The sequence below is a fragment of the Triturus cristatus genome, chromosome 10 (assembly GCF_964204655.1).
Source record: "Triturus cristatus chromosome 10, aTriCri1.1, whole genome shotgun sequence".
Classification (NCBI taxonomy): Eukaryota; Metazoa; Chordata; class Amphibia; order Caudata; family Salamandridae; genus Triturus; species Triturus cristatus.
The window spans coordinates 1,019,489,700-1,019,506,008 of NC_140593.1; the positions used below are offsets into that span (position 1 = coordinate 1,019,489,700).

Genomic DNA, 16,309 nt, shown 5'->3' on the forward strand with positions numbered 1-16,309 from the left:
TTGCAAGTATTTATCACCTAAAACAGACTCTTATATTCCGAAATGTATCGCCATCAATAAACATTGGTTGAGTGTGCTCCTCTTTCAGAAGAAGGGGTGGTAGAATCTTATTTATGTTGCCTATAAACCTCAGTGGTTAGCCGTGTAGAACACAGCCTCATTACTCTAACAAACATCTTTAAAAGATTCTCTAGTAGCGAATAGGTTGATATTCATCACTTCAAACCCTCCAGCTACATGTGTTCTGTACAAAGCTTTATTATTTTTTATAAAGACCTAAAAGGTGCCTTAAGACCTCTTCTAAGTGATTTATAAGCATGGTTAGCCACGAAGCACTCAGTCTGCTGAATGGCGTAGCACCATTAGAATGTATTTTATAATGTTGGGAACCACCAAGCCCATGAGTTACTTTAAGAGGTGAACTCAATTTGCTTTGCAGGATTCCAGGTTTGGATGTGGCTTGGGCAGCTAGCAAACTTGCTGGTGTTCTTCAAGACCCTTTTTCTTTTGTGTATCAGCTTATCATTGGCTTCCATTGGTGACATAGTTGGTAGAGCAAAGAATGTGTAACAATAGGGGTAATCATTTCATAGAATCTGCAGCAGAAAATCCAGGGCTAATCCTTGGGAGTAATCTTGGTGGATGAATATAGGAAGAAAGCCATGTAGGTCTCCATTTCATATTCCACGATGGCAGTATGATTTAGATAAATAGAAATTCCTAACACATTTGAATACCCACACCATTAATAATGGGGTGATATAAAAGCACGAACCAGCAAATAAATTACCAGGTGAAGTTTCAGGAGGTTCCAGAAGACTGGCTGAACTATTGGGTCGCTGAATATTTATTTTGAAAGTATGCAGTTCACAGATGCAATCCAGGAACTAAGCATATAGAAAGATAGAGCAAAGTCAAACACTTCTGTGTGATAGTGTAGGCTGCCTATCTGAAAAATCGTGCATACAGGTTGGATGAAATGTATGTCTTGGGTACTAAAGGTCAGAATAAATAAACCTTTTAGATTTCTAAAACTTTGTGCAACCAAGATCTTGATTATTGGTTGCCTGCTGCGTTAGGTTCTACTCCTGTCCCTTCAGTTTTTCCAAAAATAGTTGATATTTACTTTGATCACTAGCTCTCTTTCTCTTAATCAATCAGGGGTTTATAAAGCACGCTACCCACCCCTGAGGGTCTCAAGGCGCTGGGGGGGGCGGGGCGGAGTGGCTCCGGATCAGTCGAAAAGCCAGGTCTTGAGGTCCTTCCTAAACGTGTGCAGGGTCGGGAGCGTCTGATGTTCACAGGGAGCTCGTTCCAGGTCTTGGCTGCGATGTAGGAGACAGCTCTCCCGCCGGTTCAGTTTCTGCGGATGCGGGGGACCTCTGCCAGGGCGAGGTCGGCGGAGTGGAGGTTCCTCTTGGGTACGTGGAAGGATACTCTCTCGTTGAAGTATTTGGGTCTGATGTTGTTGAGGGATTTGTAGGTGTGGGTGAGGATTTTGAAGGTAACACTCTTCTCGACGGGGAGCCAGTGGAGGGCTCATAGGTGTTGGGTCAAGTGTTTGTGACGTGGTGTACCGAGGACGAGTCTGGCTGCGGCGTTCTGGATGGTTTGGAGTTTGTGTACACGAGTTCTGTTGATTCTGGCGTACAGGGCGTTGCCGTAGTCCAGTCTGCTGGTTATGAGTGCGTGGCTGACGGTCCTTCTGCAGTCGGGGAGGGGGGGGGGATCCATTTGAAGGTCTTGCGGAGGACGCGAAGGCAGTTGAAACTTGTGGAAGCAACAGCGTTGATATGACGGTTCATGGAGAGTGATGGAGAGTGAGGAGTCAAGGATGATGCAGAGGTTCCGAGCGTGGTCTGTAGGGGTGGGAGCGTTCCCGAGGGCGAAGGGCCACCAGGTGTTGTCCCAGGCGGAGGTGCAGGGTCCGAGGATGAGGACCTCGGTCTTCTCTGAGTTGAGCTTCAAATAGCTGTCTTTCATCCATGCTGCCATATGCTTCATTCCTTCCTGGAAGCAGAGTCTGGTGTCTTCGGGGTTCTTTGTGAGTGAGAGGATGAGCTGGGTGTCGTCGTCGTAGGATACGATGCTGAGCTCATGCTGTCTGACTATGACGACGAGGTGGGCCATGTAGATGTTGAAGAGCGTGAGGCTGAGTCTCTATGCTGATAAGTCGTACCACTGCCACTTGTTCACCTTTATCTGGTCTGCCTAACTTCCTAACTAATCCCGACATATTGTTCAGAATGCAGCAGCTTGTACCATTCTTAAGTTGCCTGCACATCAATCAGGTTTCCAAGCACTGTAGAAATCTCCATTGACTTCTGATTCAGAAGCACACTGTGTTCACAGCTGTATACATGATAGTCTAAGTGTTCCACAAGATGGACATCCTTTTTCTGAGAGGCAGCCGAAGCGTATCCCAAGATCAGAGGGTGCAATCTGCTGATCATGCCTTTTTATTAGATTTAACGTCCATTCCTTTTCTTAATAGGAAAGAAACTTAAGACTTGGCTTTTTTCAGTTCCCCATATTTTACAAGTTAGCACGAGGATCTTTATTTTACAGCTGCATGATACCCTTTTAGATAATGGAGATGGAAAATTAAGGAGCTGGAGCCAGGTTCATATACAGGGTCCAAAACCTAGTTAATGGAACAGCAGGGGTGGTGGTTGGGATCGAGCATGGGATCCGAACGCTATTTAGCTTTGATGGTGTATGTGAATTTGAGAAACGTATGGTCAATAGGCAAGATTTCGGGTATGAATAAGGTCCGATATTTTGCTTCTCAAGAGTATTTACTGAAGTGTATTATTCTTTCTTTTTTCTGAACTATGTTGGTGGGACATTGCTTGAGTACCATAATCCTTTGGGTATCCTCCTTGTGCACCATATGAGCTTCTCCGCTTGAAAGGATACAATTCAGTCTTGTGTCTACTATTAAGAACGTTTGAATGGAACAACACTTTTGTGGTACCATCTCGTAACTTCATTTAGTCTTGTTTTTCTTCAGCTATTCAATGGGACTTTTCAGAAAACTATGGAGTATGGAGGAGTCGAAGTCCTGAAGAACAGATTAGAGAAATTCTTCCATCGGGTGAGAAAAAACAATATTTACTTTCTTTTGGTTCTGCTGCTTTGCCTTCCTTCTCTTTAGCTTGAAGTTAATGTCTTCTAACTGAATGTGACAATTTTTTAATTCATAAATGGCAGGGTACACAGTGAAGTAGCCATAGGAAAATGATTGGCAGAATTTGGGCACCTTAGCACAGCTGTGGTTAAAATTAAATTCTAGGATGCAATAATCACTCAAGATTATGATTTGTTTGGTTGCATGGTTTTCAACAGCACTTCTTGACTTCTGTCAAGGAAGGAGTGCTTGTGCGTTCCAGTGAAATGGGAAACCATTCTCCCTATATTCTTTTGTAAGGCTGATCTAGAGTAAAGGAAGATGTGAGAGATTTTTTTAATACACAAAGGCTACCCAGACATTTTATGATGTAAACACCATGGATAGTGTAATGAATTAAATTACGATGTTTGTATCTGCATTTTGGGGTTGGAGGGTTTGTTGGCATCATCCACCTAGTGCAAGTAAGTAGTCAGAATGGATAGTCTAAACAGTGAGAGTAAGTAGAGACACCAAGTGAGATTGAGTTTCGAGGAGAAATGCACTCCCAGCTCCATTTAGTTGCAGCTGTACGTGAGACCTCCCTGAGCTATAATTCAGTGTAAGTACCTATAATGTTGCTTTCGTCCAAGTGATTATGAGGGTAAACACTCTGAAAATTTAGCAGGGAACAATGGGCACATGTCTGGATAATTCTGCGATCTTGCTTCCGAAGCCAATCACAAACTTCTCAAACAGTGATACTAGGAGCATAGTTGTCTTACTCTGAAGCGTTTGCTGGTGATTATTAGAAGCAATATCATCCTGATATTTGCCCTAAAGACTTCCCTTTAAAGGCAAAAGAGATCAAAATGGTTATGAGCCATGTCACACCCAGCGGAGTGTCTCAAGTTTCTCTAACTAGTTGTACAAGTGCTTCTCTTGCTCTGCACATCACTTTAATTATTCTGTGGCTACCTGTCCAGCCCATGCTTCTACCTACTATAGAAGAACATGGCATCAGTGTACTGTATCACTCTTTTTACCACCAGAAGGAGGAGGAAAGGGCATAATGGTCTCCCAGAAGATAGGGCAAAATATCACTCCGCAAGTGGGCCCAGAACGTAAGCATGGGTTGTCTGGTTTTATCTCCCACACACAATAGGTCTAGTCTCAACAGCCATCACCCCTTTTATGAGTTCCTAAACCCATTGATCATTTTTTCCCTCGTGGCACTTGGTGGAAGCGTCTGTATGTATATAGCAGAGCTAAATAGAGTTCAGCTACATTCATCTCTAGAAAGGATCAGAGAAGCAGGAGAAATACAATTACGCTTCCAGCATACTGACTTTGTCAAGAGGGCTTCATTATTGTTAAATGTGCAAAACAAAACAGTGGGGAGAAGTATACAAAAGCAGTTACCAAGAAATGAGTATGAGGGTGTAGGATTTGTATCCTTGACTAATTAGTTTGATGCTGCTGCTGTTTATAGAACGCCTGACTGCACGTGTAGATTGTAGCAGGTTGAGCCGAGAGATTTTTTGCCAAGTTTAAAGAGGCATAGGCTGGGGTGCTGTAAGTAAATACCAGCCTTGTACTTGAGCAGTATTATCTATAGTGGGAGAGCCAGACCCAAGGTCGATCGCTTTCATTGTGCTTTTGTTCACTGACACTGTAGTTAAGCTGTCTGTACTTTTTTACCCTAATGATAGGAGTTACCCTCAACGCTGGTTAAGATAGATATTGAAAATGGTCTAATTTCACCCCCTACTCAATTTCTTGAGCCTGCTGAAAGGGAATCGTATGTAAAGAGCTCCCCCTTGGAGACAAAGTAGTAGTCCTAAAAGAGGAACTACTGCCACATCTCAGTACTCTTTGCTAGCTAATCCCACAGCCTTTAGAAAGAGCGTTCAAAAATATAGATTTGTATTTAACCAGTGTGTGTGTGACATCTATATAAATCTATTTGTCCATGTGTCTTGCTATGTGTGTGTGTGTGTGTGTGTGTGTATATATGTGTATATGTATATATATATATATATATATATATCGGGCTCAGTGGGGGACCAAAGTTTTAAGTAGCACTCGAACTCGGCACGTTTTTTTCCCCAATAAAAAACATTTAATGGCATACACAGCTTTGCTTCCCAGTCTTTTACCGCATACGACCGCAGCCTTACGCGTTTCGTGGCTTCACTTCGTCAGAGGCTGCAGCGGTTGAGGGGGCCACTGGGTCCCAGCATTGTGGGGATCTGTTGTGGAGCCCGGCACAAGGATTTAGCACAACTTTGTTCTCGGGGCTCATGGAGAGCTTGTACTCAGCATTTAATTCCAGGAGCATCCATCTAAGGACTATATTTAACGGACTACATCCCCCACAACCCTGATGTACCGTCTCATACAGAGCAGCTGAATTACAGCGTATAATGTGGGTTTAAAAGGAAGGTGTGGCCCGGCATGCTCCTTCGACCGCTGCAGCCTCTGACGAAGTGAAGCCACGAAACGCGTAAGGCTGCGGTCGCATGCGGTAAAAGACTGGGAAGCAAAGCTGTGTATGCCATTAAATGTTTTTTATTGGGGAAAAAAACGTGCCGAGTTCGAGTGCTACTTAAAACTTTGGTCCCCCACTGAGCCTGATATTTGAGCGGCCGTCCAAGTCGCTGAGTGAGCACCACCCCAGGTTGAGGGGGCCACTGGGTCCCAGCATTGTGGGGATCTGTTGTGGAGCCCGGCACAAGGATTTAGCACAACTTTGTTCTCGGGGCTCATGGAGAGCTTGTACTCAGCATTTAATTCCAGGAGCATCCATCTAAGGACTATATTTAACGGACTACATCCCCCACAACCCTGATGTACCGTCTCATACAGAGCAGCTGAATTACAGCGTATAATGTGGGTCTAAAAGGAAGGTGTGGCCCGGCATGCTCCTTCGACCGCTGCAGCCTCTGACGAAGTGAAGCCACGAAACGCGTAAGGCTGCGGTCGCATGCGGTAAAAGACTGGGAAGCAAAGCTGTGTATGCCATTAAATGTTTTTTATTGGGGAAAAAAACGTGCCGAGTTCGAGTGCTACTTAAAACTTTGGTCCCCCACTGAGCCTGATATTTGAGCGGCCGTCCAAGTCGCTGAGTGAGCACTACCTTTGGTCCCCCACTGAGCCTGATATATATATATATATATATATATATATATATATATATATATATATATATATATATATATATATATATATATATATATATATATATATATATATATATATATATATATATATATATTCACTTAAAAAACCATAGGTTTCACACATGTTATAGTTAGGTGGATATTTCACTCGTAAAAAAACAATGAAATTCCCCCGTTATAGTTAGTTCAGATACCTATAACTCGCGCGCCCGCAATCCACTGCTCATGACGTCACATATTACATCACTCATGACATGGTCAGTGGCATCACTCATGACATCACTGATGACATCATCCTTGTGATAGAGTGGCGGTCGCGCGAGTTATAGTTATCTGAACTAACTATAACGGGGGAATTTCATTGGTTTTTTACGAGTGAAATATCCACCTAACTATAACATGTGTGAAACCTATGGTTTTTTAAGTGAATTTGCAAGGTTTTTTAAATGCTAATTCCTAACTATAACGTGTGTGAAACCTATGGTTTTTTCAGTGAATTTGTACGGTTTTTTAAATGCTAATTTATTTACGTATTATTATTTTTTTATATATTCATTTTACAATAAACTACGTATTAAAAATGTTTTTTTTTTTTTTTGGTTTTCATCGTGCGCGCACCCCCGTGATTTTTAAAAAAAAAAAAAAATCTTTTTTTCTGCCTTCGGGGTCCTTCAGGGACCCCCTGACAAAGGCTAGGGGGTCAGGAACTCTCTACCCTGCCCCGTTTTCACGTTCGCCACCTTCCTTTTTCACTCTCGCACTGAAAACAAACAAAATGGCGGCCGACACTTTCTGATTTCGACCGATTCGAACGTTGACTAACATGTAACCACCAATCAGAATTACGCTCGCGCACGTTAGGGTGCTCGCACAGTGCGCGCACGGTGCGCGCACCTTGATATGCTCTTAAATGCTATTTTCTCAGGAAATACTGAACAGATTTACACCAGACCTGCAAAAGGCACTTCCTTGACCTTATGGCTACCTCTCTGCCAAATTTCAAGTAATTCTGTTCAGCCGTTCGGGCTGTAGCTGTGTCTAAAGGTCCTATGGGAAAATGCATGGGGAAAACGCGTTTTGGGACCCCCCTTTTTTCTCGGCCCCTACTTGACGAATTACCCCGAGACTTTCAGGGTAGGAGCTGAACGGAGCGCCCCATTAGTTTTGAAAATTTCGCGAGGATTCGTCAACCGGCGGAAAAGTTATTCAAAATAGAATTTTGAGATTTCCTATGGAAACTAGGTTGTAACTATAACTATCTACTGGCGACCGCCAGTAGATAATATATATATATATATATATATAATCTACTGGTGGTTGCGAGCGCAATTCTGATTGGTTGTTAGATGTCGGTAAACATTCGAATCGGTCGAAACCAGCAAGTGTCGGCCGCCATTTTGTCTCTCGCAGTCTGAGGGGGTGAAAAACAAAGGTGGAGAACGTGAAAAGGGGGCAGAGTGGACAGTTCCTGACCCCCTAGCCTTGGTCAGGGGGTCACAGAAGTACCCCCAAGGGAGAAAAAAAACAATTTTTTTTTCTTAAAAAATCGCGAGGTGCGCGCACCCTGTGCGCAATGCTAACCGTGGGCGCTCGGTGCGCAAAGCGCACCGAGTGCCCACAGAGCGCGCACGGTGCGCGCATCAGTGATGTCATGAGTGATGTCACTGACCATGTCATGAGTGATGTAATATGTGATGTCATCAGCAGTGCATTGCGGGCGCGCGAGTTATAGTTAGCTGAACTAACTATAACGGGGGAATTTCAATGGTTTTGTAGAAGTGAAAAGTCCAGCTAACTATAACACCCCTGAAACCTATGTTTTTTTCAGTGAATTTCTGAGGTTTGTTAAATGCTAATTCCTAACTATAACGTGCCTGAAACCTATGTTTTTTTCTGTGATAAATATATATATATATATATATATATATATATATATATATATTCACTGAAAAAACCATAGGTTTCACACACGTTATAGTTAGGAATTAGCATTTAAAAAACCTTGCAAATTCACTGAAAAAACCATAGGTTTCACACGTTATAGTTAGCGGAAATTTTACTGATAAAAAACCAGTGAAATTGCCCCGTTATAGTTAGTGCTGGCAACTATAACTCACGCGACCGCAATCCTCTGCTGATGCTAATACTGTATTTAGACACTTATTTGCCCATGTCTTCTTCCATACATTTTTAGCTATACATATATTACAAATATTTTTTTTCATAAAGACACATATGTCATCAGCAGAAGATTGCGGTCGCGTGAGTTATAGTTGCCAGCACTAACTATAACGGGGCAATTTCACTGGTTTTTTATCAGTAAAATTTCCGCTAACTATAACATGTGTGAAACCTATGGTTTTTTCAGTGAATTTGCAAGGTTTTTTAAATGCTAATTCCTAACTATAACGTGTGTGAAACCTATGGTTTTTTCAGTGAATTTGTACGGTTTTTTAAATGCTAAGTTACTTTACGCCATTCGAGGCGTGCGCGCCCACTTAACGCAGTTCGTTCCGTGCACGGTTTTTATCAACTTTAATAAGCCCTGTACATTTGGTGGCCTTCGGCCACCAAAAGCACAGGGGGTGGGGTCAATGTGGATAGTGTTTTTTTTATTTCGATTTTATAATTTCATGTTGCCAAAATTTAGTTTTTTTTACCTATTAATAAGCCCTGTACATTTGGTGGCCTACGGCCACCAAAAGCACAGGGGGTGGGGTAAGTGTGGATAGTGTTTTTTTGTTATTTTATTTTTTTTACCGTACGCTTACGGTAAGCGTACGGTAAGCGTACTCGGCGAAATTGCCGAAAAAAAAATAAAGCCGTTTTTGCTCTTGGGGGATGTTTGGGGACTCCCTCAACATGACTATGTGGGAGGGAGTTGTCAAAACAGCCCCGTAACATGTTTTTGGCCATCATGTTTGATAAACAACACTCAGTGCGAGAGACAAAATGGCGGACGCCGCTTCCTGGTTTCGGCCGATTCGAATGTTTACTAAGATCTAAGAGCCAATCAGAATCGCGCTCGCGCACGCCACCGTACGCTTACGGTAAGCGTACGGTAAGCGTACCGTAAGCGGGCTCAGATATATATATTGATTTAAAGGCTATTTTCTCAGAATCTACTGAACAGATTTACACCAAACCTACAAAAGGCACTTCCTTGACCTAGGGACTACCTCTCTGACAAATTTCTAGTAATTCTGTTCAGCCGTTCGGGCTGTAGCTCGTTCTAAAGGTCCTATGGAAAAATGCATGGGAAAAACGCGTTTTGGGACCCCCCTTTTATCTCAGCCCCCGCTTGACGAATCCCCCCGAGACTTTCAGGGTAGGAGCGGAGCGTAGCGCCCCACCTATTTTGAGAAATTCGCGAGGATTCATCGACCGGCGCCAAAGTTATTCAAAATAGAATGTTGAGGTTTTCCTATGGAAAAGGGGTCCTAACTATAACTACCTACTGGCGACCGCCAGTAGGTGTGTGTGTGTGTGTGTGTGTGTGTGTGTGTGTGTGTGTGTGTGTGTGTGTGTGTGTGTGTGTGTGTGTGTGTGTGTGTGTGTGTGTGTGTGTGTGTGTGTGTGTGTATATATATATATATATATATATATATATATATATATATATATATATATATATATATATATATATATATATATATATATATATATATATATATATATATATATATATATATATATATATATATATATATATATATATATATATATATATATATATATATATATATATATATATATATAAAATTTCAGTAACCTGAAGCGTGGTGTACTGGCAACAGCACCATTCAGAGATGGCCCAGGTTGTGTGTCAGTTTGTATCTTCTCAAGTAGTAAACTATTCAGGGTTAAGTCTTATCATTGTACTTCAAACGAGGAATATGCTTTAATATAGTCTATATGATGATTATTGGCTGTTATGGAAAGGCAATCTAAAAATGCATATTGCTGGAAAATATTGGGGCAATAGGAACCTCAGCATGTGAAATATTAACTACTGTATCTATCCTCTAAACTAAACCATGCTTTCTTGAAAGTGCTTATTTGCTACCTTTAAGAACCCATTAGAGACAGATTTACAGATTGAAAGCAAAGCAGACATGGTAGCTATACTGACTGTACCCCTTTACATGTGTATTAGCTCTGCAAGCCATCCATAGGGTTGGTCTTCAGTCTGGTCCAGACTCAAACACATTTACAAAATCTCTGTGCAGGTATTGCACAATAATTTTCAGTAGAAGCAGTCTGCAGTAGCCATGCTATGTGGAATGGATTTCAAGGTGATTGCTCGTAGGTGGAAGTTCACAAAATATTTGAACTATTCCTAAAGAAAATCCACTTTGGTTGACACTGAAAGCAAGGACAACAATGGAGTTGTGTGGGTGTTGGTCATTGTAGGAGAGTAGGGTCTGCTATCCTATGGTCACCCCAAATTTTTGCTTTTTGCTTCACTGGTTTTCGACGTATTGAGGCTGTGGGCCTGCTAATCGGACCCCCAGCCTGCTGTTCTCTCTGCTAAATTGACACTATGCACTTTAGGTGCATAACCCATTGGAACTGGATCACCCTGTGAGCCCCTGTACCAGTGTAAACTAGGTACCCGGGGCATTGGTGTATCTAAGGCCTACCAGGGGCTGAAGCATGTATTGTGCCACCCCTGGCCTGGCCAGCAATTTGACACAACTGGCTGATCACTCAGCTGGGGTAAGTTGGTGTATCCACCTCTTACTTAGGTGTAGTATGCCTATACCTAACCTCAAATGGGACACATGTTAACCTATAAGTCACTCCTATGGCAGGCCTTAACAATCCTGAAGGCAGAGTGCTTGGTTTCATGTGGGATGGTGCTCTGGCATGAGCTGAGCCTGTCTGCAGTAGTCGGAACAACTTCCTTCTACCGTTTCCAGATATCGCCATACCATATACTCTTAAGTGCATTATGAACCTCGCGGTTAAATGCTATCTTTGGTTTGGCTTTAACAAAACATGTCGAGTAAGGTGTCATACGAATTGGAATACTAACCCCTCGCCAATTCTGGCGACGGGGTTAGCATTCCACCCTCCTAGAGGGACACGACATGTACTGAACCTGAAACCCGGGTAAAATCAGACATAGACTCAGCTCCACAAAATGGACGCTGCCACCACAGACACAAGTCTGCCCTCCTGCTGCTGGGAGTACTTCCAGCTTGGGAGACGTGGACAAAGGGTTTCCTGCCAGGGGAGGTGCGAGCACCACCCCAGACAGGATTTTGTGTATTGGTCAGGTAGGGCTTGAAAAGAAACAGACATGCCTGAGGCTCACAAGGAGCCTCGGTGCATATGCCAGTTCAAACCGGTCCTGGGGCACACCAGCCCCAGACCTGGGGCGAGCTGGACAAAGGATTGGGGGTGTAACCACCCCCCTTCCTGGTCCCACCCTTAGGGAGGGACCTAGCAGGTAGTCCGGCCCCTAGAATCCGCTTAAAGGTAGGAGCTGTGTCCAAAGACTTTAGACATCCTGGAATCAACTTACAACTAAGAAGAAGACGGGAACTTCGACGTTCTGCTGCACAGAAGACTGAAGGAAATCTCCCCTATGGTCAGGGAGTGACCATCTTGCTAACGCAAGCACCATCCAGCGAATCGGCGTCTGCTTTGCCGCCGCCTCCCACCGGAGCCCGAGCCCAGAGACCGACAAAGACTGGACCTCCAGACCTCTCACCGCCCGATCCACAGTCCCTGAAAAGAAGGAACCCGTGGAGGCACCGAGACACGTGGAGCCAGCCACCTTGGAAGACACTCGACCAGCTGAAAGCGCGACAACAGAGGCTCCCTCAGAGTTGTGCTTTGGGTCCAGAGAAGCCCAACACCCGAGCAGCATCTGCACCAAAGGTGAGCCCTCCACGATCTGCGTGGGGCCCCTCTGCACTTCGCGACTCGACGTGCCTAACCGGTTACTGGTCCGTTGACTAGTGGCCATCTTGGAGACCATCTTGAAAAACCACGACGCTGGTCTGGTTGCTCCAGACTGGCCCCTGCTGCCCTCCCAAGGAGCAGCCCCTCTGACCTTGCTGGTCAGAGCTAACAGCTTTCTTCACTTCCTGCGACTCCTGCTTTTGCCAAGGCTTGTTTGCTTCTTCTGAGTCGCCGACAGCGAGAGCCTGCATGGGACAGCTCGTGAACCGACTCCTGGACATCGTCGACCTTCAGGGACCACGTGGCTGCAGAGACAAGCTACACCTCTTCACCTGTTTGCACCCGACATCGGCTGGTACCTACCTGGTGCCACGCCGGTCACTGGCTAGTGACTGTGAACACTGTCCCCTCTGCTTACAGGTCTTCTACACTTCCGATCCATCCTTGGATCCACCGCATCTCTTCTGGACCGACCGCCTGCAGCATCTTTGTCATCAGGCTCCATTGAACAGATAGACGAAACCCGACGCACTTCGAGCCCTATGCACCCGCTTCCTGTGGGTGAGGTAAAGCTGGCACTCCGGTGCACAAGTGTAGAGTAACATCTCTAATGTCTAGGTTTGAAGTCTTGAATTCGTAGTCCAACCAGAAGACCCTTCTAGCAGTAACTTTTGAACATTTACGCACCCATTGAAAACCTATGGGCACCCGCGTGTAACTTTCCTCACTGCACACGCGACCCGTGGACCTCCTGGTCACTAACTAAAGTTAGCTCCTTGTAGGCCCAGCGATTCTAGAGGCCCTAGGCCTTCTCCCTTTCCTGTTCGTGGTACTTATACCACTATTTTAGTATATGGTTTGAGCGGCCACCAGGGCCTATCCATATAAAGTGCAACTTTCGTATATTGTGATACTTTCTTGTTTAACGATTTGTGCTCCTGTGCTCATAAAGAGTCTAGGGGATACTTTGAGTAATAAATACATATATATTTTGAATATATATCTGTGTGGTGTCCTTTCATTGGTATAAAGGGGGGTTACATATGGTAAAACAGCTTGCTTAACATGCCTAAACGAGTTTAGCCTAAAAGACTGCTTAGCCTACGCTACCACTAGGGCAGCTGGTCCGAAAAGGTTGACTTACAACCCCACCATAAGGGTTGCTTGGCATGGTACAAGGTGGTCACTTTAATTAGTGAACATCATGTACCAGGCCAACTTCTCACAGTCATATACCGTGTATCTAGAGAGGACCAATAGAGAGCAGTTACCTAAATATGCTGCTTATAACGCCCGGGCTACCTGCAGTGAAATAATGCAAACTGATTAATGTAGTCCTCTAGATATGAGTTATATGTACCCTTCTTATAACTTACACCTCATATATTTACTTGCTTGGTACACAATATGCTTTTGTTTTCTTACAAGAATTATAAATAATGCAGCACTGGGTTTAAAACGTATCTTTATTATGTGATATCTATTTAGGGTTTACCTATTGTTCTTACTCTGTACAAATTATATTCATGTCTGAGATTTTATATTCTCTTAGGATTTGTTTTTAGGTTGCTTTAATAGTAACCGGATGTCTAAGTGGGACAGTGTTTCACTACTTCTTGTTTTTAAAGAACCATCCTTCTTATTCCTATCATTAGAAAATTATTCCTTGGTGGTTCATAATAGTTTGGGATGTTAGGGTACTATGTACTAAGAGAGCCATTGAAAAAAGTGGTTTCAAACTGTTTCCCTAGTTTTTGCAACTTGCCCCAAACTTTGCAGTGCAGTCTAGGTACTAATAGGTCACATGAAATACCCAGTCTTGTGGGATCGCAGAATGATCTGCTAATTAGACAGGGTGCTATTATCTCCCTGCGAGAGGACACATGCAGAGGTGTGGCTTGTATTGAACTGCAGGCCACCAGTAATTGTCCGTGTTCCTCTTGTGCACTAGCCTTTTCCCGGAGTGCTGAATGCAAATGGATAGGCTGTAGAGGAATATTTTAGCTGGTCGAAACCCAGCATCTTCATTTTCATCCCGTCTTCAAGGCCATAGTTTTACTATTTTATCACACTTCAGCAACTTTTAGTAACATTATCATTTCACTTTCTTTGTTGTCACATCACATACATATTTTCGTAAAAGCTCATAATCCAATTGAACAGAGAGAATAAGGCCTAACTGGATTACGGTATCTTTTGCTTGTTTTTTAGATAGAACCTGGAGGCTGACGTTAAGTCATCACTGTTATGTGGTCAAAACTACACATACGGTTGTAGGCGTCTTAAAAATGCATTTAAAAAGTTGTGTAGTCATGCTAAAATTTCACTGTAATGTAACATTATCTACCACCTACACATTACTCCTGATCTAAGACAATGATTTATTCAGGAAAATAGTATATGTTCGAGGCATATGAGCTGCAGATTGTACACTTAGCATAGATCGCCATCTGGTGTTGGGCCCGGATGTTTGCAGTTTGTTTTTCTTCTTGGACAGTCTTTGGAAGTCACGAGTTTGGTGACTCCTCCTTCGGTCCGTACTGCGCATGGGCTTCGGCTCCATCCTCAGATTGTTTTTTTACGCCATCGGGCTCGGATGTGATACTTCGTGCTCCGGCTTCGAACTTCTACGGTTCCAGCCTCGACGGAAAATCCTCGTCTCTTCGAGTTTCTTCATCATTATCTTCATCTCTCGAAGCGGCACTTTTCTCCATCCCGTACATCGGCACCGGCCTTCGGGCCCTCCTCGACTCCGGTCCCGGCCGATGGAAAGGACTCCGTTCAAAAAGTGCCCAAAATGTGGGTCTAAATTTCCCCACACCGACCTCCATCAGGTGTGTAATCTTTGCCTCTCTCCAGAACACGAGGCCAGAGACTGCCCCGCCTGTAAGTCTTTTCGATCGAAGAAAACCATCCGGGATCGAAAAGCTCGACGCACCATGGCGCACTCATCGTCTGCAGCCCCACCGGACATCTTCGGAGACGGCGCCGAAGCTTCGGGGCAAACACACACCGAGCAGGAAGAAGACGTCGTCAGCGCTTCCGAGGCCGACGACTCCGACGTGGAGGACATCACACCGGCGCAGCGGGCCGTGAGTACTATGCCCCCTCCCACCCCTGCGCCCAAAACCAAAGAGACTCAGGTTACTCCCTCGCCTGCCGGCCTGGGCAAAACCAAGACCAAAGCTTCGATCACCCCACCTTCGGGCTCGGTGTCGAAGCATCCAAAGTCTCACGGCAGCTCGGGATCGAGCCAGCCGACGCCCGGTGCCGAAAAACAGCATCCGGCAGCGAAGAAAGCAATATCCAGCTCGACTCCGAAGCCACCGGTGCCGAAGCCTGGACTCTCGGTGCCGACCAAACACAAACATAAATCTGTCGGCACCGACGCTCCGGCGCCGAAAACTCCTTCGACGCCGAAAAAACAGGAGGCCCCAAAAAAGCATGGCGCACACAAACCATCGAAGTCCTCGGTTCCGAAATCACCGGTGCCGACGGACGATTCGACGCCACTGGCTCTGTTTACACCAGACCCTCTACAAAAGACTCTGTCCAAAGATCCAAAGACTGGACTATTGACTTTAATTATCAAGAAAAGACGCCTTGATGCTCCGGCTCCTCCTCCACCACCCAAACGGAAGGACTCTGCTACTTCTCCCCTCAGAGTGCCCTCCCCACTACCACCTCCCCTGCCTCCTCCACCTCCTCCAACCCCTCCCCCTCCCAGGTCTCCGCCACCTTTACCTCACTACTCTCCGGCCCCGTCCCCAGATCCGGACGACGGGGACCCGGACAATTATCCGGCGGACGCCCCAATGGATCCCACTCCACCAGGGACCCCAGACCCGTGGGAGGATTACAATAACCCTGATGTACCCGATATTCCTCAGGACGACCTATACCCATCCAGGCCGTCTCCTCCAGAGGACTCCTTAGGGTTCCATCATTTAGTGCAGAGAGCAGCACACTACCATGGGGTGGACATGCACACTGAACCACTGGATACATTTGACATACAGGACAAATCCACCTCTATCTTACCCATGCTTAAGGGTGTCACCAAGCATGCCGCAGAGGTGTTCAAAGACCCTGTCAGGGCCAGGGT

General features: G+C 44.9%; 1 protein-coding gene across 1 annotated transcript in view; it reads left to right on the plus strand.

Annotated features, from left to right (window-relative positions):
• The window catches only part of CCZ1 (CCZ1 vacuolar protein trafficking and biogenesis associated), a 234,580-nt gene that overhangs the window by 75,174 nt on the left and 143,097 nt on the right, over positions 1–16,309 (plus strand). Inside the window, exon 8 of the mRNA XM_085629015.1 lies at positions 3,014–3,097. Coding sequence (XP_085485141.1) covers positions 3,014–3,097 — 84 coding nt within the window. The remainder of the gene's footprint in view (positions 1–3,013; positions 3,098–16,309) is intronic.